The 26887-nt window shown below is 46.5% G+C and overlaps 1 protein-coding gene across 1 annotated transcript in view; it reads right to left on the bottom strand.

Annotated features, from left to right (window-relative positions):
• Positions 1-26588, bottom strand: part of CBL (Cbl proto-oncogene) — a 295087-nt gene extending 268499 nt beyond the window's left edge. Inside the window, exon 1 of the mRNA XM_085645920.1 lies at positions 26154-26588. Within this exon, the coding sequence (XP_085502046.1) occupies positions 26154-26297 (144 nt within the window). The 5' untranslated portion in view covers positions 26298-26588. The remainder of the gene's footprint in view (positions 1-26153) is intronic.
• Positions 26589-26887: the final 299 nt, after the last annotated feature.

Below are 26887 nucleotides of genomic sequence, written 5' to 3'. Positions count from 1 at the left end.
AGAGAACAGATCAGCAAGGACGGTATGTCCTGGCCAGGGGCACCTTGGATGGCCAACCAGTAGTACTGGGCTCCATATATGCACCAAACTCGGATCAGGACAAGTTCCTATGTAGGTTGTCAACTGCCCTAGTGGGGTGGGAAAGCTACCCATGGATCATCGGGGGGATTGTAATGCATGTATTGCTGGATAGGTCGCACCCTCCTCTGCATGGGACGGGGGTCTGTAAACAAGCAAATGCATAGTGTGAATAGGCGGAGGGCTGGGGGTTATGCGATGTGTGGAGGATGAGGCACCCATCACACAGAGAATATTCCTTCTACTCCCCAGTACACGTTACACACGCGAATTGATAGGATGTACTGCTCCTCTACTATTGCAATGCAGGTTCTGAATACTACATACCTAGCGAAGACCTTCTCCGACTACAGTCCGTTAGAGGTGGTGCTTGGATGGGGCAGGGTGCCCACCCCAGTGCCAACATGGCGGTTGTGGCCTCAAATGCTAGAGGATTCAGTGTTCCACGCTACCATGTCGGACACCATCCGGCAGTATTTTGCTGACAACAGTAACACAGCGTCCACCAGAATGATCGAGTGGGACGCCTTTAAAACAGTGGTTCGTGGGAAGGCCATAGGGGCAACAGTAGGGGCAAGACAAGAAATAAATAAGTCTTTGATAGACATTGAGGAGAAGCTCAGTAGATTGGAGCAGGAAGCTGTGCAGGACGAGGACCAACGTGCTCCCTTGCAGGAAGCTAGAATCAGACATGCCGAAGTCTTGGAGTCCCTCCGAGTCATTGACCAACAAAGATACACTCAATTGACCCACACAGAAGCAGACAAGGCGGGGACGTTGTTGGCGAAACTACTGCGGGATGACCCCCCAATGTTGTGATTAATGAGGTTACTAACATCACGGGAGGTATAGCGGCTACCCAAGGAGAAATTAATGAAGCCTTCAGGCAATATTACGCTGGACTTTACAGTGTGCCTGAAGAGGAAGTAGGTACAGCCATAGACAAGTTTTATCCGCAATTCAATGCCCCCAACTGTCGGCGGAGGCTCGGAAAGAATTGCTGGGCCCAATACCTCAGTACGAAATCAGGGCTGCCATTAAGGGCCTACCCCGCAACAAAACCCCTGGGTTGGACGGCCTACCGGCTGAATTTTATACCTCTTATGCAGATCTCCTTGTACCCCAATTGTAAATCCTATATAAAGAAGCACTGAAGGAGGGAGCTTTGCCCCTCACTACAGCGCAGGCGCTAGTGATATCACTCCCGAAACCGGGCAGGGACCCCGCTGATAGGGCTAGTTACCGGCCCCCATCATTATTGTCGACGGAGTACAAAATACTTAGTAAAATCCTGGTCAACAGACTCCTGCCAACACTACACAAACTGATTCATATAGACCAGACAGGCTTTTTACCAGCGCGCAGTACATCCCTGAACACTAGAAAACTGCACCACCTTCCTGCAGAGGCCCCGAGCCGAGCAGACTATGCGGGCTGTATCACGTTAGATATGCGTCAGGCGTTCGACACAATCAAATGGGAATACATATTTAGGGCCCTGACAAGATTTGGGCTGCCGGAAGAGTACATTGCTTGGATCCGACTCCTATACAATGCTCCCACAGCCAGGGCACGGACAGGAGGGCATATCTCGGCAGAATATAAAATATATAGGGGTACGAGACAGGGGTGCTCGCTCTCACCGCTTATTTTTATACTGGCACTTGAACCCTTGGGGTTAACAATCAGGGCAGAATTGACCGACTTGGGGATCACTGTAGGCGACACCACGCACCTGCTATCGGCATATGCCGACGATATACTATACCTGCGCGACCTCCGCTCCCCTATGGATGCTATGGCTGCGCTCTTCGCCTCCTTTGAGAGACTGTCAGGTCTAGCTATTAATCCGGCGAAATCGACGGTTTTCTTCTTTAAAGAGCAGGCGCCTCTACCGGACTTTCGATTTGGCTTGCTGAGGTTTAAGGTTGCCTCCCACAAATTTAAGAACTTAGGCATACATGTATATAGGACCCAAACGGATATGCTAGAAGGCAACCTGAACAGAGCTCTGAGAGCCATACGATCTAGCATTAACTTCTGGACATCCCTTCCGTTTTCAGTGGCAGGCAGGGCAGCGATTGCCAAAATGTTGGTCCTTCCGCGACTACTCTATTATTTAACGAACATACCACTTATGCTCCCGAACTTTTAAATTGATGAACACCTTGCTGGTTGACCTTATTTGGGGGTCAGGCAGGCGGAGGATTAGCCTAAAGAAGTTGCAGCACGGCTGGAGGGGGTCTAGGGGTACCTGATTTAGGGCATATATTTATGCCTGTCAACTACAGTGGTTATCCTTTTGGATAGCAGGGCATAACTTGCAGGAGATGGGGCTGACTGAGCGCGATATAGGTAAGGGGACGCTAGACACCCTTTTATTGCCGCATAGCAAGATGCCGCGGGGCCTTCCCCCACTTCTGCACACGACATTGCGATGTTGGAGGGCAGCGCTGCAGTTTACAGGGGTCTCCCCGGCCTATACTGGTAACATCCCTTTGCTTGGTATTACCTTACAGGGCGGACGACTGTCCATGTGCAGGCTTACACCCTGGGTGGACGTAGCGGTCACTACAGTTGCAGACCTCTTCGGTGAGGGGATGTTACTAGACCACGATAATTTTGTTTGGGAAACGGGAGCACCCGATTATCTATTCCTCTAACATGCCGCACTGCTACAATATGTCCAAAAGTACTGGGCCCCGCAGAGACAAAAGCCCCCCACTAATGACCTAGTCAAAACATTGTACTACATGGGTAGGAGACGTCATCTCATTAGGTGGCTATACGTAGGTCTACGCTCCCATGCACAAGTAGATCTGACACCGCTTTGCACCGTCTGGGAGGGGGACATGGACAGGGCGCTTGAAGATAAGGAATGGGAGAAAGTGTTGGAACACCCCAAAAGGGTATCACGGAATGCGCGCTTTAAATATACTCAAACTATGATACTGCACAGAGCGTACCTTACACCACGTAGGTTCGACAGGATGTACCCGACCGCACGTCACCACTGCCCTGGATGCCAGTCAGAGGGAGCAGACCTAGCACACATGATATGGTCCTGCCCGCAGATCGGTAGATATTGGGCCTTGATTCGGGGACACACTGCGGAAATCACAAAGAGGGAAATAGATGCTACGGTGGGGAGCTGTATCCTTGAACTACGGAAAGGAACTTCCAAGTATAAAGTGCAATATAGATTTGAAAACCTGGCGCTCCTCTTGGCGGTGCAAGCGATCACCATGCGGTGGAAGTCGAAGACGCCACCTATTCATGCATGGCACAGCGAACTGATGCGGTGGGGTGTTGCAGAGAGCGCTGCACTGAGGCGGGAAGAGGCCAGGGGACTGCTCAAGCCCCGATTGCGATGGACTGAGACATCATGTTGGAGGCATGTAGATCTTTGGACATACCCTTAGACACTAATCTCAGTAATACCTAAGGTGAAGACTGCACCTATAGATTCGAATGGCCTGACCCTGGGTATCTGTATCAGTGAGATGAAAATGCGGAAAATGTTTGAGCCAGTGCTGGCGAGCGAATCTGGAGAGAATTTTTTTTGTTTATGTACATATGCAGGATCAGAGGGTGGGGTGTGGGTGAACTACAGTTGTGGGGTTTTTAAGTATACTATGTCCAGGTAAGACAGCAATATAAGAGTGCGCAAAGTCCTGTACTGTTATAGGCGAGTTGGTATGCTACCACACTATCCTCAGATTGGCTTAGTAAAGGTTAAATCATGGAGCAAGTAGAAGTTAATAACGCTGCCTGTAACGAAAGACGGTTGGCTTTTGTAAGGTGTATCATGAGCACTGTTAGAATATGTTGTCTGGACTGTCATATAATGTACAATACACAGATTTGCTAATTTATGTAAATATATGCTGTGATGAAAAATAAAACAATAACATTTTGTTTTAAAAAAAAAACCAGAACGCTGTAAGGAGCATACCCTTTAAACAAGCAGGGAGGGTGGGGAAGGGTATGGGGTGGGGCAGCAATACAGAAAAGTGCTCGGTGGGAGCAAATAGGAAGAGTCTCGAACAAAACATATAAGATAAATCCTAAATTGAGCTTGAGCAGCAGGGAGGCGACGGAAGGCAGCAACATGGAGAAGTGGTAGGTTGGAGATGAAAGAAGAAATGCGAGCAACTTTCTTTATTAGCTACTGGAAACAAGAACGCCACAAACAAAACATTTCAAGTAAATTTAAATAATCGTAAATCACAGTGTGAACATATGAACAACAAATAGAATGACGGGCGGGAGGTGAAATTAATTCATGCGTTCTGGCAAGATGGATTGGGAAACTCCGTATTTGGGCCTCAAACACACAAACACAACTATGTCAATAAATAAAACGCTGAAAGGAGCCTACTTTTTAAACCAGCGGTGATGGTGGGGAGGGGTGTGGGGCGGGGGCAACAAGACAAGAGACGTGCTGGGCGGGGGGGGGGGGGGAAAGGGAGCGAGTGAAAGCACGAGTGCACAACAATGTCAATAAATGAAACGCTGAGAGGAGCCTACTTTTTAAACCAGCGATGACGGTGGGGAGGGGTGTGGGGCGAGGGCAGCAAGACAGAGACTTGCTGGGTGGGAGGAGAAAGAGAGCGAGTTAAAGCACGAGTGCCACGAGAAAAATAGCTCAAGTAAATAAAAATAAACAAGCATTGGCCGGGCGCGCATCACGCTCAAAGTTAAAAAAAAACAACAAGCAATGGCCGCGCGGCGCGAAAGTGAAAGGAAAAAAAGCGGATGAAAGCCAGATGGCAGCTGTGCACGTCACGCGCGCTTCTGCGCGTAACAGCAAGCTGGTGGCCGGCAAAAGCCTCTGGGTCGCACTTTCAAAACCAGTTACTAAATGTCTCACTTGAGACAGCGCATGCGCTGGCTCTCAGGCAAGACCTAAAAATTAGAAAGCCTTGAATCAAACAAAGAGGTAGATGTCATACATAAAGTTAGTGATCTTCGCTCCCCTTAGACAGATGCATAGGGTTTTACTGGTCCTTTGATCACATCAAAGGAAAAAGGAAACAACATCAAAGAGGAGATTTGATAAGACTATTAAACGTTTTTTATTTCAAACATGTTCAAGAGAAATGAATAGAACGTTATTTCTAATGAGTGACAAGGAAACTCCAATGCAGAACTTTCGCCAAACTGCATTTAGTACGTATATAGATTTGTGGCACGATTATACGTTTACAGGAGGAATAAAAAATAAAAAAAAGAGTCCACACATAGGCAAATCATACTTGGCTGGTGGCTTAGTGGACTAATGTGTCAACTGTAGGGGCTGTTTTCGACCTCATGGTCACTAGTTGGAATCCCAGCAGGTCCACTCAGCCTTTCATCCTTCTGAGGTCGATAAGATAATTAAATACCATTGAGTTGGGCAACAATAAACATCTGTTATAAAGCGCCAAGATACCCTTGGGTGAACCTGCGCTTTACAAATACACATCTTATGTTATGAATACAAGTGCTTCCGTGGCAGCAATCTTTAAAAGGAGTTTCTGAAATATTACATAATACATTAAAAGGCCACCACAGATGCACATGTAGCCATGGTGGAAAATGTTTAAAGCAATTTATTAAACTTTAAAAAACTCTATTCACAGATGGACATCTGGAACGCACGTGATCTGCGGTAGCCATCTTTGAAAGGGATTTTGCACTGCTGGATGCCCAACGGAGGCCGTCTTGTAACAGTAGAATTTTTTTTTCAGAAAGCCGCCCACGGATAGTGTGACAGGCATGCCTAAAACCACAATTCCACACATCTAGTGCAGTGTCTGACATCACAGTGAATCGATCGCCTGTAGGACCAGTGACAAGATCTTGAATCTCAGAGCGTATAATAATTTCCTCTCCGGAAAGTAGGAAAGGGATGGGGGAATACAGTCTGAGGAAATATTCTAAGGTTCAGCAAATTGTAAATTTTATTTTCATGGATTCCACTAGGTACACCATAAACAGGGCAAATAAATACTCTGCCAGCCTAACCTGCAGGACTCAATGAGCTTCACCTCAAGGGGAAGTGACCCTTGACCCTCTGGTAGGTCACTTCCCCACCGCTGCAGCTCCGCCTGCCTGCCCGCTTTGCCGCCAGATCCTCCCCAGACCAGCGCTCTACTCGATCGCCGCCTGGCCTGCCTGGTGGCTCTATACTCGTGTGCCTGCCGCCCTTGCCGGTTTTATTTCTGTACCCCGCTTTTTAGTGAGTGCCTCGTGTGCCGCCCCCTCTCTTCTTTCTGTACCCCGCGCATTCGTGAGCGTCCCGTGCTTCTTGGCCCTTCTCCCCTCCCGCTTTCCCCGTCTTTCCCGCCGCTGCCTCCCGTGTGGCCCCGCCCCCCTACACCCATTGGCTCTTCCCTCCCGCCTCCCAGCTGACCACTCCTCCCCTCCTCCCTCTTATGGCAACCGCACAGAGGACGCACGCAGCGGGCGCGCCGCTGGCGCGCTAAAGGCAAGCCCGTCTGCGCCCGTCCGCACCTGGACCGCGCCCAGCACCAGGACCCCTGGCCCCCGACGATGCCAGCCCACACGACGGACTTACGCCGCCGCCACCCTCAACGCACTCAAACCCGGCCGGAACCCTGCCTGCTACCGAGCCAGCCCGAAACGCATCCACGGACCCTTCACCTGCCAAGCCTGCAATTTCACCTGCCTCCGGACCTGCACCGCACCTGAAAGGCCAGGCACCAGCAACAACCACCTCAAGTGCATCCTGATCAACACCCGCTCCGTCCACAGACACGCCGTCGAACTCTGGAACCTGCTCGACACAACATCACCAGACGTCACCTTCCTCACGGAAACCTGGATGAACGCCTCCTCAGCCCCCGACATCGCCATAGCCATCCCGGACGGATACAAGATCACCCGGAGGGATCGCGTCAACCAGACCGGCGGAGGCATCGCCATCGTCCACAGGAACACCATCCGCATCACGACCAACTCCGACGACACCCTCAACGCCGCCGAGCACCTTCACTTCCAGATACACACCGACCCCAAGACCACCATCAGAGGCACTCTCATCTACAGACCCCCGGGACCACGCACACAATTCAGCGTAGCCATCGCAGACTTCATCAGCCCGCACCCCCTCACCTCCTCCGACTACATCCTCCTAGGGGACTTCAACTTCCACTTGGAGAACAACAATGACAGCAACACTACCACCCTGCTGGACAACCTCGGACTCAAGCAACTGGTGAACACCCCCACCCACTACGCCGGCCACACGCTTGACCCAGTCTTCTCCGCCAGCAAGCGCATCTCCTTCAGCCACTCCACCGGACTTCATTGGACTGATCACAGCTGCGTCCACTTCAACTTCAGGAAAACCACGACCCACCACCACCCGCAACAGGTTCCCCGCAGGAGCTGGAACAAGATCACCGCCGACCAGCTCACCACCTCCCTCAGCCAGAACCCTCCCGCCAGCGCAACGGACCCCAACGAAGCAGCCCGCAACTTCACACAGTGGCTCACTAACTGCGCCGACGACCTCGCACTTCTAAAGAACCCACCCAGCAGACCCAGCAGCAAGAAAGCCTCGTGGTTCACCAACGAACTCAAAACATCCAAGAAAAACTGCCGCACCCTCGAGAAAGCCTGGCGCCACGACCAGACTACAGAAAACATGACAGCCCTCAAGAACGCCACCCGCATACACCACCAGCTGATCCGCACCACCAAAAGAACAACATTCAAATAACGACTGGACAACAACACCCACAACAGCAAGGAACTCTTCAGCATCGTCAAAGAGCTCTCCAACCCCAGCGCCGGAAACAACGACATCACACCCTCGCAGGACCTCTGCGACTCACTCTTCCACCGCAAGATCGCTGACATACACAACTGCTTCGGCGCACAGACAAAGCACCCAACCACCAAACCAACGCCCCCCACCACCACCACCCTCTGCAACTGGACCCCGGTCAGCACCGAAGACACCACCCGCACGATGAACACCATCCACTCCGGATCCCCTACCGACCCCTGCCCCCACCACGTCTTCAACAAGGCAGACTCCATCATCACACCCCAACCCCGGGACATCATCAACATCTCCTTCACCACCGCCACCTTCCCGGAGAGCTGGAGGCATGTCGAGCTCAGCGCCCTCCTGAAGAAACTGACAGCGGACCCCACCGACCTCAAGAACTTCCGCCCCATCTCGCTCCTCCCTTTTCCTGCCAAAGTCATCGAGAAGACCGTCAAACAGCTCGCCCCCTTCCTCGAGACGAACGGATCCCTCGACCCCTCACAGTCCGGTTTCCGAGCCAACCACAGCACCGAGACCGCCCTCATCGCAGCCACCGACGACATCAGATCCCTGCTCGACAACAGGGAAACAGCTGCCCTCATCCTCATGGACCTCTCTGCAGCGTTCGACACAGTTTGCCACCACACACTAACACAGCGCCTCAGCAACACCGGAATCCAAGAGAAGGCACTGGAGTGGATCATCTCGTTCCTCGCCGGAAGAACCCAGAGTCCACCTCCCCCCGTTCCGGTCCGCGGCCACCGAAGTCACCTGCGGCGTACCTCAAGGATCCTCGCTCAGCCCCACCCTCTTCAACGTCTACATGAGCCCCCTCGCAGCCATCGCACGCCAACACAACCTTAACATCATTTCCTACGCCAACGACACCCAGCTGATCCTCTCCTTCACCAACGACCCCGCCAGAGCCAGCCTACACGAAGGAATGAAAGACGTCGCCGAGTGGATGAAGAACAGCCGCCTGAAACTGAACTCAGACAAGACTGAAGTCCTCATCCTGGGATCATCCCCCTCCGCCTGGGACGACTCCTGGTGGCCCCCTGCCCTGGGCCCCACCCCCAAGCCAACAGACCACACACGAAACCTGGGCTTCATCCTGGACTCCTCCCTCTCGATGACCAAACAAGTCAACGCCGTCTCGTCATCCTGTTTCAACACCCTGCGCATGTTCCGAAAGATCTTTCGATGGATCCCCACCTAAACCAGGAAGACGGTCACCCAGGCACTCGTCACCAGCCGACTGGACTATGGGAACACCCTCTACGCAGGAACCACAGCCAAACTACAGAAAAGACTCCAGCGCATACAGAACGCCTCCGCACGACTCGTCCTGGACATCCCCTGCCACAACCACATCTCCGCCCACCTGAGAGACCTGCACTGGCTCCCCGTCAGCAAGAGGATCACGTTCAGACTCCTCACCCACGCACACAAGGCCCTCCACGACCTGGGCCCCCAAGTACCTCAACAACCACCTCCCTTTCTACACGCCCACCTGCCAGCTGCGATCGAACAGCCTCGCCCTCGCACCACGCATTCGCAGAGTCACCGCCGGAGGAAGATCCTTCTCCTACCTGGCAGCCAAGACATGGAACTCCCTCCCCATCCACCCACGGCTGACCCAGGACCATCTCTCCTTCAGGAAGCAACTCAAGACCTGGCTTTTCGAGCAGTAACGGACCCCCCCCCCCCCCCAGCGCCTTGAGACCCTAGCGGGTGAGCAGCGCGCTATATAAATTGATTGATTGACCTCTCCGAAAGTAAGCAGGGCATCTGAAACTGATAGCAGGCCACTTAATTCATATAATATCTAAAAATCGGGGACATGCTGCCACAAAACGAAATCCAAAAGACAAACTGTTCGCATGAGGCACAGGGTCAAGACTGATTTGCATATGGCTGGGTTCAAACTGGAACGGCATGGTGAGCAAAAAAACGATGGATTTAGGCCCAGATCTCTGTACTGGGGTGAATGTATGAATGTATGACATTGTTCTGCATTCTGTCCATCAACTGTTGTTTCTGCATTCTGTCCATCAACTGTTGTTTTTGCATTTGTCACCCTTAGTGGGAAGGGTGCTCTCCATGCCACTCGAATCAAGCTATCCTGGCTGAAGAGGGGTGAAACCCTGAAACCGGTCCTAGGATGCTTGTTTCCAGACCAGGGAGGACCTGGCTTGGCAGTTCGGGCTGGACTGTTCCCATGAGTTATAGGGTCAAGACTGATTTGCATATGGCTGGGTTCAAACTGGAACAGCATGGTGAGCAAAAAAACAATGGATTTAGGCCCAGATCTCTGTACTGGCGTGAATGTAAGTCATTGTTCTGCATTCTGTCCATCAACTGTTTTTACAAAACGAAATCCTGCACACGTAAGCAAAACGAGCTCCTGGCATGCACTTGCAACGGGGGAACTGTACTCATCTCTTACAACCTTCTTGAGATTGTTGCTGTAAATGAAATTGGTTTAATAGATCTTCTAAGAGCTCTATGTAACCCGGATGAGATAGCACAATGATTAGATCACAATTCCATTAAGGTTGGCAATGTACCATCCCTTAACTCAGAGGAGTGCCATACCTGCAAACATTAAAATGATCCTTCTAGAGTATAGCGTCTTTCAGAGACACCACTGATGTTCAATGGAAATGGCGGAGGAGTAGTGGCATAACATAGGCTCCAGCAGCCCCCGCGGTGCAGGGGTGGGGGGCAAGCCGCCAGAGGCGCCCCCCCCTTCAGCACAATACCCTGGCCGGAGAGCTCCTGGTTGAGTCTGGAGGGAGGACTCTCCATGTACCTTGTAGGGCACCCCCCTCAAGTTGTTACGCTACTGCTGAACAGCCCACTACCAGGGCAAAACTCGTCCTGGATTGTTGGTGTTTCGGTTCAGGGAGGACATATACGGCTTGGCAGTTCGAGCTGGGCTGTTCCCATGAGGAACAGGGACAATGCTGATTTGTATAGGGCTGGATGCAAACTGAGGTGAAATGGTGGGTGAAAAACAATGGATTAGGATGTGGCCCCAAGCGACTGCCAGCGGCTGAGATTATTTCAAGCATTTCATCCATCACCTTGCTGTTTTTGCTTCAGGTATTAAGGCAAGGTATTACTCCATTGCACCAAGATTCAAGAAACGTACATACAATTGACATTAAGTGTGCAGATGTTAAAACCGGTTTACCCTAGAAACCAGCCTGATTGATGAGCAGGTGCTGAATTGCTCTCACTCGTTAACATGTCTGAACTGGTTTTTGAACTCTTACAACCACACTACCATCTTTTTTTTTCCCAGAACCTGTTTTTTTTCCCAGATGTTGCATTTAACTGCTTCCTGATTCCTTGAATAGAGTCTCAATCTTCATGTTGCCTACTAGCACATTATGTGCGTTCTAACATGTTCACCAATGATCAACCTTTAATACGATCTCATGCATTCCTACTCTCATCCCTAAACTGTTCAGTGTAAACACTCTGGTGCCTTCTTGGTGGGAAGTTGCTACAAATACTTAGTAAGCAACCAACTAAATAAACAGGCTAGAAAGCCTTTAACCCAGTATTACTTATTTTCACCTCAGTAACAGGCGAAAACAGTGTAATTAATATCAAGATGGCAAAGAAATGTTATACAAACCACGTAGTTGGACTCCATTTAGAGAAGGCAGACAGTCTCAGTTACTTAATCTGCACAATTCAGAAAAAAGTTCACAGAGCTTTGTTCTACCCATGGAAAAAATGTTTGATGCTCCAAGCACAAATTACTGGAGGCTGTGTTTTATAAAAACTAAAATACAATTCTACCCCAAAGGAGAACTAAACGGGTATTAGCATAGCCAAATAGGTCTCCCCTTTTGGCCTTTTCCAATGTTTTTTTCCAAATGCTGTTAAATAAAAGAAAAAAAGGCGGTATTACATGTTTGTGTCCTGTCAAGCTGCCACACGAAAGGGTATCAAAGAGGAAGCAAAGAAATTTAAGTGACCAAGCCAACCAGTGGTAAGCAAAAGGTAGGCTATTTGCTCAGATAAGCCTACAATAGGTCTTTTGAAACCCAACCTAAAAATCTAAGTATCAAGAAAATGGGTTTAAAAAAAAAGTTCTTCCAAGAGCTGAACCACCATTGGGGCACCAAAGTATGGTTACAATGGCTGAGTGAAGCTGAAAGGGATGATAGGAGGCCTTCATTTCAATCACTTGTTTTTATTTCAAAAGCTCCTAGTCGTTACATTTAATTAAACGCAATCGGTAACAAGCTCTTAGAGCCCAAAAAATCCTCTCACTCCAAATGGTAAACCATAGCTGGGGAACGTACCCCACCAAAAAATCCATTGTAAACTGACCAAACACCAGCAGACACCAACTACTCTGAAAGCTCAACCAAACTCACCCTCCCACAACAGTATCTTCCAAGCGCAGGAATGCAAAACATGCATTCCTTACCCCTTTTTACCATTCCCCCATTACCTTCCATGCCTGATTTGACGTGTGTCTTGGCTATACTATGCGCTAATAACCCATGTTATTGTGTATGCACTGTTTTTCTCCTATGTTATACTTGGCTGCTGTAACTGATGTAATTTTGTAACTTGTAACTCGCTGATCCTCATGTAAAGCGCTCTGATACCTCTGTGTCTAGCCAGCACTATATAAAACTCTGCAAATAAATAAAACAGAAGATGTAATTAGGGCCACTGGAATTATGATGCAGGGGAGGGCCAAATTATTGTGTCAGGGTTGAGAAACTTTTGCGGCATGAAAAAGCTAATTATGTAGTGCAATATGGCACATTTTGCAGTAGCATTACTTCATTAGTTTGCCATTTTAAAACTTGTTAACGCAGCGAGTATGGGTTACCCCTCACCAGTACCAGTTTAATACCAAAATATAGCAATAAGCAACACAGAAAGGTGACCAATCACCCTTTGCAAAGGTCCTTCTGCTACGCAGCAACACGCGTCACTCGGCTTTTAGGAACTTTTATTCTGTACGAGCAGGAAACAACTTTTTTTGTTAAACTCTGCAGATTATATAGCAGATGACGGATTATGTTGCAAATCTATAATTCTGTGAAAAACACTGCAGCTGCACAACCTTATAAATTCAGTGGCCCAGGATGTACTTCATGGTATACATACACTCATATGCTGCTCTCGATAGATCGCCATCAGCTACAGAACATTTTCTAGGTCACAAATGTGATCATTTCTTGAGAGAAGTGAATAAAGGGAGTTTAAAAAATGAAACTAAAAGGTAGTTATAAAAGGCAAGTGATAATGCAACAGGTAACGTGACATTTTCAGGTATAATGCAGTGTGAGATGAATCGAATTAGCCAGGATAAGCTTCAGTGGCCAGGGAAGCATGCCAGTTTTAGAAAGTTGGGTAAAGTGACCATAAAAACATTGTCGAAACCATCACAGAAGACTTGCAAGAAGCAGTATTCAGATGTTCCAAAAGGGAACGAGAAAAGATGTCCAGAAAGTGGGTACCAGAAGAAAGGACAGGACACAAAACAAACCAATAAAGATAAGCGCCTCCAAGGGCTATTGCAGAGCAACGGCCATGGGCGCTACTGTGGCACCAAGTTCAGGAAAATGCAAGGCAAGTAGCCAGTGTTACACAGGCAAATGCAATATTTTTCAAAGAGGAAGGAAAACTGTCTGATGCAACAGTGTGCTGCCATAATCAGTTTTCGAAGTACAGAAACAAACTGTGGAATGCTGCAACACACAATTTAACAATCTGCATTTAAAAAAAAAAAAAAAAAAAAAACACACACAAAGGTTTTTTGGTAGAGAAAATGAATATTAATTCAATACAAGAATCCTCTGCTGAGGTACAATAATGAACAGTATATACTGGGCGACAGGAAAAGCCTTACAGAAAGGATGAGGCATCCTCATCAGTTGGTGTGAGGAGGGTGAGACGTATATCCGTGGGAAGTCTCCATGCTCCGAGGAAGGTTTTGTCATGTGCATATTTTAAGGTACAGTAACACTATGTCTCATACCAGTCCGACTATTGACTAATACTAAGGAACTTTTCGGTTGGAGCTGAAATTATTCCCCCCTGAATAACGGAACAAGATGAATCAGTGGACCTTAAAGGCCCCTAAAGCGAAACTAATTCGGCTGCCTGTTCACATGCTTAAAGCCTCCAGTGGTCGATTCTGACACCGGCAAATGCTACAGCCAGAAGAACACTGAGCAGCGAACACTTTTTAGAGGGCCCCTTGGAGGAAGTGAGGGGGGTTGGCCTTAAAAATAAATCACACACCGACCTTGAAATACCCACCAGAAGAGAGCAAGTGGGCGTAAGGGCTTTCAGTGATCATTTTTTAACTAACTTAACCACGGGTGCTCGGGACATAAACACAGATCAGTGAGAATATCGAGAGGGGCGGTCCTGATCACGGAAAGGACGGGCGAGGGAGTGAAAGGGAAGATATAGCAAGAAATGTCTTGCGCTCTGGAGGCAAACCGAGGTGACAAAGGGAAGTGGGTGTTGTCTCAAGAGTACGAAAACTAGCAAATTGAAGAAAAGCGGAGATCAGGGGTTAGAAACTTGGGACTGAACAGACAGCAGCCTAAACCATCACGATCTAAACAAGGACGAGATTGTGAAAAAAAACAGGCTTCGAAAGTTAGGACATAAACAGAGTCCAGAAACGGGAATGTGGGGAACCCAGCTTTGAGAAATAGGGTAAGTTGATGATGCATCAGAAGTTCCACATTTTGCGAGGTTTAATGCAAGTTTAGAAGAGAAAAAACAAGTATGGGCTGTCATGACAAAGGGAAGGAAAGAAATAGCCCCATGTACAATTAAGAAAGAGAAGTAATTGTGAGGTGCAGAAACAGGAAACACCAGGAAGAAGATAAGTACCAGGCATCCGGTGACGGGCAGAAGAAATTAAGAAAGAGGTCAATTGTACAGGGGCACATGGGGATTTATAAGGGAGCCGCCTCAGATGGAGGCTTAAATCAGGTCAAATTAGGTGCCATAGGAGATGTACACATGCAGAGTTCTTGGTCAAGGTTTTGCAACTACACAGTTGCAAGACATGGTTCAGTTTACAAAAGGAGGTACAAATGTTAATTTACAAGATGCAAGCCCAAATCACTTTTGTGATGCTGCCTTCTAATATTCCTAGCCCTGACCGAGCAGAGCAGTCAGCAGCTATCGATATACAAGACTTTTCCATTCCCTCAGCTTCACTGTGCTCGGTCTGCACTTTTCCGACAAATTGTTCAATCTTGCCCCTGGTTAACTCCCATTTCACCATGAGAAGGCTTCCTTCAGCCTGGTTTACGCTCAAGCCTCACATTGGAAACAAAACCTCGCATTTACTCTTCTCACCTGCAGCAGAAGGGTTTCCACTGCTCCCTGTAGGCTTCCAAACCCTACCAGACCTAATCAAGGTTACACCATGGATGACTCTGATCGTGCGTGGCTTGATCCTCACATCATTCTTGGCTTCTTAAAGATAATTTGGGGGCAGCAGACTCAACATTCTCACCACTCTCAGTACCGTAAATTTCTCAACTCCACTTGTTTTCCACTAAATAAGGAGCCTCGACATAGTATTTTCAGGGTTCAAGCCCCCAGTGAACTGTCACACTTAGACTCCGTGAGACAGTAAGGTCTCTGTGATCCCTCACAAACTACAAATCAGCTCTGTTAGATCATTTAACTTCCCTTGTTGTCACAATAACTGGAAACGTTGACATAGTCTAACACTGGGATTATAGAAGGGATACCTGGTCTTCCATTTTACCCTAACAAAGGAAAACAAAAAGAGAAAACTGTTGACCTAGAAGCAATGTTTCAGAAAATATTCTGCCATTCTTTACTTACAATAAGTCTGTTTTAAGTTCTTAGTGCCAGCATTTCTTGCTCCAGCTACTAAGGTATCCCTTTGCCAGCTTACATTGCCCCTAGACAAGCCCTGGAAACCATTAATGACAACAAATAGAGACAAAAAGATCTAATGCAAGTTTAAAGTAAGACAATCAACAATGAAACGGGTCCCCTATTATGACACTCGCTGCCACAGTTCAGGCAGTTTCTTTGGAACCGCTAGCTAGGCTGGTTTGCATAAAGTTGGTTCCTGCTTGAAGACGCTTACTGAGAAAAGAAAATATGTACTGGAATTAGCACAGAGTAAGCAACAACAGCTAGTATTAATTTAGCACTCGCCCCATCATTTTCTGACTGTCAAACACACTCAAGGCACAACGAAACGAGACAGCTTCTAGCCAATTTAAGAATCGAAACTTAACCCACGTTACATTTCTCACCCCAGCCCTTAATCACAGAAGTGGGCACTGTGCATCCTGAGAAAGTTTGAGGCTGTCCTCTTGAAGAGGAAAGTTTAGTTGGAGGGGGCAGTTACAATGCTTCGGTCATCCCCCTTTTAGAGTAGTGTGTCTTTCAGAGACACCACTGATGTTCAATGGAAATGTGGCTGTTAGGAGATACCGAACAAAAGCGCATCCTGAAATATCTAACATAATGAAGACCAGAACTGTAAGGTACAACAGATAAAGAACTTCTGTTATTATAGGCTTTCTAGGTCAAAGGGGCATGGGAATGCTCAATTGGCAGACAATTAATTCAGATCTAGGAGATAATCTCTAATCCCGTAATCTCTTCTGCCAGCTTTACTCCACTTTGAAATCTAGAACATACTATTATCTCCGGCCCCAATGCCCATTATCTTTCTGCATATCTTTCCATATGCCATCTTTGCTTTTTTGTTTTGTCTTATTTCTCAATAATGATCATGTACTGGAGTTTTCTTACGTAAATCAATCCCCTTCATGCGTCCACTGTTCTTACTTGCTGGGTTCTTTCACTTTTCCTTTGCTTCAAAAGTTTTATGATCAACCTGAGGTTTTCCATGAGGTGTAAGATTGTGAATTGGCAGCTCCAGGTTACTAACCCATACCATATTTTATGTTTTCATATCTGTACTCCTTTGCGTGGTTAGTCGCGAAACCCTTTAATATTTTAGGTATCTTGGCATATAGTTTTCATATTTAATGTTTCTAATCATTAGTTTCATGTTTTTTTTAAACATAATTTGGATATATTATCGCAAGAAAGATGTGCCGTAAGATATTACCGGCCAATTTGCCAACTACAATATGGGGAGCCGCTCTGTATTCTGGATGCACATCCTATGGGTACTCTACCACCAGGGTCTTGATAAGTCAGTAGCTGTTACTCACCCTATACTCCTGAAAGGGTCTGCTTAAGAGTTCCGAAGAACTATGGAAAATGCAACTGCACCATGCAATATAATCAGGGTCACTGGAATTATGCGATTGTGGCATTGCTGTGATTTTCACATAATTATAGATTTGTCGCATTTGCCACGTAATCCATCATCTGCGCATAAACAGCAGATTCTACCCCAAAACAAATTTGTTTCTAGCTCAAACGGTTCAAAAGTTACTAAAAAATTCAGTGATGTTGGTGCACAGTGGAAGGCTCTTTGCACAGCTAGACTGATCACCTTTCTGTTGCTAATCGCTATACTTGGACTAAACTGGTACTAAAGAGGCGCAACCAATGTACAGACAATGTTACCAAGTTTAAAAATTACAAGTAGTAATACTATTACAAAGCATGCCACATTATGCCACATAATTTACTCAACCCTGCCGCATAGTTTGGCCCTCTACGGCCACAAAATTCCAGTAGCGCTAAATGTAATGCTACCATGTGGTAGAAGCACTTTACTTTAAATCTGATTGGTATAGAGCTGCGGCACCAGTGTACCCTACACCTTACATGCAGTGCCTTTACCTTTTTCCCTAGACATCTCTATCCTCTTTATCCATGAGCTTACAGCACTTCCCTCTGGTACACTATTATGCTCATGCGAATATTCCTTGGGGCTGTGTCTCTCTCTGGATACTGCACTGCATCAAGTGCATGAGTTTATAGCTCATAGGTCTTATGTCAATTATGGCACTTGCCCACTGTACCCCTCTCAGTTGTGTAACCATTATTTCCAGGTACTCCCCTCAATATGTCCAAGAGCCTCAACCGTTTCCCACATTAAATTCCCTTGTGCTGTTGTTATCCACCACCCCACCGGGGTGTCTAGTATGCAGCTCCCCAAAGAGCATCACCCCTCCCCCAGACTGGCCCTATAGCCGCTCACTTTCGTCATGAGCTTTGTACAAACGCCAGATCCCATATGCCGGGTTTACAATGGATCGGTCTATACCTCTCCCAGTGAGTATATCTCTCTCCTACTAGTCTTGTGCTTTTGATTAGAACAGATCTGCTTTATGTTGTAATCCATGTTATGATTTGAATAGTGACATACATATTTTTTCTCACAATTTCTGGTGGTATTTTATGGTCTGTACATTTCTTCCTGTTTCTACGGTATAGGGTATAGTAATGTACAATTCTTTCTGGGCCTGGCTTTGTCTTTACCCCGATTATTGATGGAGTACATTTATAATATAGGGAATTCTATTTGGGAAGGGTGCGTTCAGAGACACCCATTTGTGACTTATGGCATCAAGACACTAGAGATAGACCGTAGATAACACATCGTCCAGAAGAAGGATAGAGGGACTTCGGCTCACCGTTTGCCTGTGAATTGCCAGGTCTAAAGGGCTTTTCTGAACGGGAGCAGGAGAGAAATAGATCTGAGTGCCAAAGGTAGGGAATTCCAGAGGTTACACGCTGCCACTGAAAAGGCCCTATCCCCCCCACTATTTCTTCTTTGTTCTTGGCACCAAAAGTTGCATTTGATGAGAGGAACAAAGTAGTCGGCCTGGGGAATACCATTTGAACATGGTCTTCAGTCTCAGAGGATAGGAGGCATGCAGTGATTTATGGACCATACACAGTGCTTTAAAACTAATGCGTTGCTCAAAAGGGAAGCCAGTGTAGGTGTTCTAGTCCCTTTTTGGCTGATTGTCTTTTGGGAATATCCAGAATGAGCCTTGCCAGTGCTTTCTGCTGTACCTGGAGTTTATGTTGTAAGCCCTTACTGGCAGCCAGGTAGAGAGCATTGCAGTTGTCTAATCTAGCAATTACCAGAGCCAGAGCTACCTGGATACTGGCTGAACGCTGGATGAAAGGGAAGATTTTTTTTAACATCCTTATAAGCCAGGAACATGAGGAGATGGTACGATTCACTTAAGCCATAAAGCTAAGTTCCGTATCCATCAAGACTCCCAGATTCTTGGCCATTTCGCTCAAGACAAGACAGCATCCTAAAGATTGAGGCCAGCAATTACTGTTCCATTTGGCTGCCCCTGATCCGAATACCATCACCTCTGTTTTCTCCCCATTAAGTTTGAGGAAGTTAGCCGACATCCAGTTTGCTACTCCGGACATGCAGCCGCGGATATTCTCTGACCATGAGCTCAGCCCCTTAGGGGTGGTAAACCATAATTTGTGTATCATCTGCATATGACACCACCTCCAATCCAAAGGAATAGATTACTGTAGCGAGGGGTGCCACATACAGATTAAAAAGGGTGGGACTCAAGGAAGACCCCTGCGGGACTCCACAAGGTAATGAGTAGGAGTCAGAGTGAAAATATTTTAGATTCACCCTTTGGGATATCCCTGTCAGCAATGAGGACAAGGGCTTGATGAGAGATGCCAAGACTCCGCAGTCTGTCCAGCAGCAACATAGAAGAGATGGTGTCAAAAGCTGCTGTCAGAGCCAAGAGAATTAGTACGACTCCCTGCCCTTCGTCCACCTTACGCCTGATGTAGTCCGAGGCTGAAACCAGGGCCGTTTCTGTGCCGTCATGCCTTCTGAAACCAAACTGTGACTCATTAAGCCAGAATTTCCTATCTGCCATTTCCATAAGCTGCTTATTAAGATGTATCTCCAAGACTTTTGCTGGAACAGGTAGCAGAGAGATGGGTCGGTAATTCTTACAGTCCCTAGAGTCCAGATTTGGTTTCTTCAGAAGAGGTCTAATTATGGCTTGTTTCCAAGAATTGGGATAAATTCCAGAGCGGATGATGATATTCATTAATTTACAGAGGGGTTCTGCTATAGTATCGGCAACCATATGTAAGATAACCGGTGGGCATGCCTCCATAGGAGAGCCGGAATGCGTTCTCGTAAGATATATGTATGAGAATAGGGGGTGTCAGGTCACAGAATATTTGAAGACCTCTGTGTTAGTCGGTAGACAACAATGGACCATCTTTGATAGGGCTGTTTATTGTTGGATTTACAGTGGGCATATTTGAGTTTGCCTCTAGCCCAGTGTATATGTCCGTGACCTTGTTCTGAAAAAAGGAGGCTAATTGATCACAAAAAGTTTGTGATGTGTCAGGTTCTGCCAAGGATTGAGAGGATGAAAGCTGTCGTACCAGCTGAAACAGTTCTTTGGTAGATTTAGAGTTATCAATTGCCTGTGAGCAATACAAAGATTTTTCTTTCACAAGCGCAGCTTTATACTCCTTGACGCTAGCTTTATAAATAATTCTATCATGATCCTCTCGAGTTTGTCTCCATGCCCACTCAGCACGGCAACAACATTGTTTTGAATGCCTTTGTTTGTCATTGTACCAAGGAGCGGCATTTTTTCTGAGTGTATATTTTAGGAGGTGCCACTATATCCGCTGCTGATTTCATCCATGTATCAAAGGCCTCAGCTCCTAAATTAGAGTCCTCATAAATAGTACAAGAAGTTTTTTCGAAGGCATTAATCAGAGTAGTAGCTGAAATTCCTTTCCAGTTTCTAAATGTGCTAGGACCTTGGGAAGATCTCTGTTGTTTGCTAACTACTGAAGGCAAGAATTCAAACTGAACTGCACTGTGGTCGGACGAGCAGATAGGTATTGTCAGTTGAAAAACGATACGCGAGTCATTGGAAAAAATACTGTCCTGATTTGTGGGTCGGGCTGTTACTAATTGGGCAAAGCCCATACTCTCGAGTGTCTCTAGGAGGGTACTTGAGTCTGTATTTTCTCTTTCTTCCCAGTAGAAATTAAAGTCCCCTAGGACAGTTCGTGCGTGGTCAGCTACGAGTCTCTAGAAGTTGCTTAATTTCTTGCAGAAAAGGCACCCTAAGACCAGGGGGTCTACAGATCAATAGCCCTCCAAATGTACAGGGATGAGAAGAGCCTCACAGGTAAGAAGGTTGTGATCAGGTTCGATGATACACTTATACTTGGATTTAAAAACACTCCAATAGGCTAATCCTCTCCCCTCAAATTCCCTTTCCTAAGGCCAAGTCCTGTAACATGCCCTGCATTGTCTAGGAGTTTCAAGAACTTCTCCACAATCCTCTTTTACCATGCTAGGAACATAGTCCTGGGTGGTGTGTGCGTGTGGAGCGTCCCGCTCACCAGGATTCATAATGTACCGCCTTACACTAGTTCATACAATTCTGCTCAGCCTTCTTAGCTCATGATAGGGTTGAAACAATGGAGGGGTACTGGAGGGCATACTCTCTCTCCCAAGGTGTCCCTTCTCAAAACCCAAATCATTTGCCACGTGCTAGTTCTGCACCCAACAAACACACCTTGTTCAGGTGTGTCCAGAACTTCACCATGACAGTCAATCAAGTCAAAATATCTTTATTCTGCCAATACATACGACAATAAAAGTACAAAATAAAACCACTTTACATTTGTGTAATTACTACAACGAAACAAAAACATTTAAAATAGATAAATTATATCAACATTTCTTAAACAGAACCTGTCATCACCATGAACCACTCCAAACAGATTAAAAATACATATACTTTTTAAAGCCAATTGTCACTGACAGTGATTCTCAAATGGATAGCTATTGTCTACTTAATACATAAAGTGCATAGTTTCTTCTGAATTTGATTGCAGTAACGATGTAATTAAGGACAGAGATACAAATTTTCACAGAAGATAATTTTTGCAAATAAATTAACACCTCCCTATAAGATACAGAAACACCCTTTTTTTTGTTTAAAAGAATAAGGCGCAAAACAGTGAAAGTGATTCATACAATGTGCAAATAAGCACAAAGTGCTCAGTAGATTGGGCACTGGCTGCATCATATGGACAAAATGGAAGAGTGGTGTGCCAGGTGCATTCCATAGGAATAGCCACAAGCAACAGGACTATATTCAGTGAAACTAAAGGTGGGGGGTGTTGGTGGTCTAGGAAGTGGCGGTGCTCTGGTGCTATAGCTTGTAGTGTGCTAGATGCCTGCAAGTACTGTGCCAACAGGTAGAGGAAACACCCTGTAACCCCTGTGTGTGTGAAGGAGAAATCCCACACAAAGGACTATATTCAGTCTGAACCTGGTAAGGTAAATTCTGTGCTCAGGTTTAGTTATCCAGCTGAGATAGGGCTCCAGGTCTCTAGATACGGAAGTTTGCATTGATTTAATGACAGATGACCTATCGAGCAGCTCCTCAAGTCTTGTTTCCGCTTTGAGTGACCTGAATGCCCCTATAACTAACCTCTTTAGATCTACGGTCAATGTTTTCAGGGTGGTCAGAAGTTACAGAGGCCCAAGCTGCAAAAAATGTTTTTAACATAAACCAGCCATGGAATGGCAGACATGTTCTCTAGATTTACACAATCTGTCACCTGCTGTGAAAATTGGGCCTTGGGGGAATTCCATATGATTAGCCATAAGAGAAGCGGGCCAAATTAACTTGGTCTTCAATAAAACCTTAACTCAATTCCATGTGTGCGATGAGACTCACAGTAGATTTTGTTACAGCTAGTAGTCTGCACAAGAAACTGTTTTCGGCAACCTGAAGTTACCCAGGGGGGAAACATAACCCCAAACACCAGCCTCATAAGTGCCCACTGAAACATTTACTCTTATATAGCTGAAGCATCTCCCGAATTAGCTTTCGGACAAGCCTTTAGGCAAATATAAATATTGCGTCACCAGTGGCCCCATTTTCTGCGTTGTTTGAAATATTAACTTGCTCCAGCTCCTATTGGTACCCAATAATATTCCTGAATAATTATAAGTAAGCACTTTCTCGTAGGGTCTTTCTTCTATTAAAAAAATGTTTTAGACTTAATATTTTTGGGGCACATGACATTATAAAAGTTTGCTGATTCACCTTAAGTGTAAGGCTAAGCATAAAATTGCTAAAACCATTTGAAAGTTTCTGGATGCCATTTGCCATACGTACGAACTAGGAGAACTGCATCGACTGCATACAGTAGTAAGGGGAAAGTTTTTACTACATGACTTTAATGCTAATCCAAAGAAGTTATATAAAAGAGGATGCGGAAGGGGGCTAAAATGCAGCCTTGCCCAACTCCTCTTATGACAATTGGGGCCGTGCAATCTCCGGTCTGTGTATATCGCACTCTAGTTGTAGTGCACCAATGCAAACTCTTGAGAAGGCCAAGTAGGGGGAGGGATCGATTCCAGCCTGCTCCATCAAGTCCCACAACAAAACCCTATCTACAAGGTAAAAGGCACAGGAGTGGTCCATTAAAGCCACATGCATGGTACTGCTCCTGGCCTTGACATACTTACTTACAATAAGTGTTATATTAAGGGTTTGTTCAACAGTCTCCGGTCCTGCCCAAAAGCCAAATTGGACTGTGGAAAAGAAGGTATTGCTTTCTGTCCAGGTTTCCAATTTCATTAAAATAACACATACCAAAGTTGAATGTATCAGAGAACTTGGCCAATAACATGAGGGTAAATTCTTATTGTCCTTTTTAAAAATGGGCACTATTATGGAACCTGTAGATGAAATAATTGTGCCTTCCTTCACTGCTGCCCTCAACACACAGGTGAACAATGAGGCTCAAAACTCCATTAGATTTAAACAAGTCAATTGGTACCTCGTCGGTGCCTGGGGCCTTCCCATTTGCAGCATCATAATAGCTTCAATTACAGAAGATCTACGAGGTACGCTATCCAAGCATCTTTTGTAGTCTAAAGGGCCAAACTATTGGCCTTGGTATCTTGTCTGTCCAATCTATCCAGGTTAAACACTAGAGAATAAGGATTTACCCAGTCTTACCCAAGGATGTGACAATCTATCATCTTTGAGGACGAATTATACTGGAAAAAAGGCCGATTGACCACCTCCCAAAAAAGACTGCAGTCGTTTAGCTGTGCTGCTCTAATTAAAACTTCTGAGGCATGCAGCTTTGTCCTATGCTGTAATGCATGCTTATACTGGAGTCTGGCTTTTCTAATTTCCTGGACATTTCGAGAGATGGCATTTGTGGCCGCCTTCAACACACTGAGTGGAGCAGTACATTAGTGAGTAAACCATAAATGGCCGCTGCGCTCTTTGGGTATTTTTTTTTTTTTTAGGTGAGCCCACTAGAGACTGCTCTGCTAATCCCCAGTAAGCTGTCCAGAATTTTCCCTACAGAAAGGAATCCCAAACTCTTATCTGAATTTGTGGTAAATAGATCCTCAAATAACGTTTTTGGTTCAAGAGAGCCCCACCTTATACGAACCACCTTATTTACTGAGAAGTTGACTTGCGATATATTCTTATCAGGTAGGGAGCCCGGAAAGGAAAATGTCAAATGATAGGTTTATAAAGGATTTACAAATTAGGTCTAAGATACAATACAGCACTTATCTATATCACGGGAGTAGTGTCAACTTATGGTGCGAAGATCAAGGAAACAAGACCCCTTGATTTCCTAAAAGAGTGAAAGAAACTTTCACAAAAACAGTTACACAGAAGATTTGATCCGCACACAATGAAAAGTAAGAAAGCGATTCCACCAGGTTGTCGTAATTTAAATATATTCCTTTATTCTTTGAGGTATAATTTCTTTCTAAACAGTAGCCAACGCGTTTCGTCCTATTTAAGGACTTCTTCAGGGCTCATCAGTTGTCTTTTGGATAGTGTACGGTTTCATCTTGCTTTCGTCCCCTCTACCTCCTATTATTCTTTCTGTAAAACTGGGATATCAAATTCCCCGATCCCATTGAGGTAATTTCTTATCGGTCTTTTCTATGTATCCAATTTTGCAAGTTTGCATAGATTTAATGACAGATGACCTATCCAGCAGCTCAAGTCTTGTTTCCGCTTTGAGTGACCTGATGATGAGTCGACCATGACTTGAGCCTATTGAAGGACCTTATTTATAAAATATCTACGTAGTTACGGATTTTTGGACGAATATACAGCTTTGAGTGTTACCACTACTTCAAATTGGATACATAGAAAAGATCTATAAGAAATTACCTCAATGGGATGGGGGAATTTGATATCCCAGTTGTACAGAAAGAATAATACACGGTAGAGGGGACGAAAGCAAGACGAAACCGTACACTATCCAAAAGACAACTGATGAGCCCTGAAGGAGTCCTTAAATAGGACGAAACGCGTTAGCTACTGTGAAGAAAGAAATGATAACTCAAAGAATAAAGGAATATATAAATTACGACTACCTGGTGGAATTGCTTTCTTACTTTTCATTGTGTGTGGATCAAGTCTTCTGTGCAAATGATAGGATTATGGTTGCTTTAGGGCAATGATCGTACCTCGTAGCCATCAGGATACGGATCTACAACTCCAGATAATATGCCTAATTCTCTAACACTGTTCTTCCTGTGACAGTCACCCACAAGGAGGGTCCACACCCTCTCCACTCCAAGGTGCATGTACTTGATCCGCTGGGAACCTTCCTAAGCAAGGGCAGGTATTACCATCTTCTCATCCCCAGGATATTCCAGCAGTTTTCAGACGCACTTTTAGAGGCAAGGAGGGCAGTCTCCTTTTCTCGCCAGGTATTCTTCCAGGCCCACCTTCTCTGTGCCTATAAAATTACACAAGCTACATCAACTCCTAAGAGAGTAAAGAAAACTCCTGCATCAGTGATTATATACACATGTCCAGAACGGGTACCTAGGCACATCCTTCAGCTGGTCCATTAACTCTCATTGCTTGTCCGCAATCCTTTACTCTCTTGCAGGGCTTGTGTTTCTCCACTCCCTCTGGTTGCTGCTCCTCCCAACCTTTTTCACGAGCTCCACTGAAATATTCGGGGTTCGCACAAGTTGGGGGATGCACCCCACCCACTACCATCTTCCTCAGGTCATGCCCCCATAACTATATCCATAAGCTTCCACGAACTGGAGGCCCATGGCAGGGGTGCATCCGCTGAGGAGGTTTTACCAGCCCTGTATAATTTCCTCCCCCACAGACAGGTCGTGTACCCTTTCATCGTAACCATGAGCTTCTAGGACTTCGCCAGCGTCCGCTTATCCTCATAATGCAATATTATGATTGTAAACCACGACCATGGCCTGTGCCCATCGCAACTAGATGTACCCTCCGCTCACCTTGTCCATGAGCTTCCAACACTTCTCAACAGTCCGCTTGTCCACGGCCCCCGGCTGAGCCGGGTTGAGGTGGTGATGGTGAGGATTAAGGGCGTCCTTCATCAGCCCGATCAGACCTCCTCCACGCCGCAGGTTGGCGGCCATGTCCGGTTCCAGGGGGCCCCGGGGGTAGAGAGGTCCCGAGGGGGCACCAGCCACAACACTGTCTGGGGGAATCAGCTGAGACAGGTCTGCTGAGGCCCAGCTGGGTATCCCACTGGCAAGGCTCCGGGTTCAGGACTCTCCGATCACAGACTAGCCACTCTCTCCTCCGGCCCTCGCCCCTCCATCCCCCACTCCCTCCTCCCCGCCGCCCCCGGAAAGCGGAACCGACGCGCCGCACACTCTGCACCGCCCACAAACAGCACCGGCTACGCATGCGCCAGTGTAGGGCGTGACAGGAAATACCAATGCGCCTGCGTGCTGCTGTCTGAGCTGGGGTAGTCCGGGTTGCAACCAACCGTATCCTGTAATGGTCCCCCGCATGCTCTCTCGTAAAGTTGACATCCCACAGTTTCCCAAGGCAAAATGACCACCACGTGCGCCATGTTTATTAAGGGCACAACACGCACAATGCATGGTTTCGTGCTTAGCTACGATTCTAGTCAATAATACCGGCCCACGGAGCCATGTTTACTATTGGAAAGGCATATGTGTGCCGTTGTGCCAAGCTTTAAGCTCCAAAACGTGGCCAA

The sequence above is a fragment of the Triturus cristatus genome, chromosome 3_1 (genome assembly GCF_964204655.1).
Source record: "Triturus cristatus chromosome 3_1, aTriCri1.1, whole genome shotgun sequence".
In the NCBI taxonomy this organism is placed as follows: Eukaryota; Metazoa; Chordata; class Amphibia; order Caudata; family Salamandridae; genus Triturus; species Triturus cristatus.
Note: the sequence above shows the minus strand (reverse complement) of the source record. Positions and strands in the feature narration are given on the sequence as shown.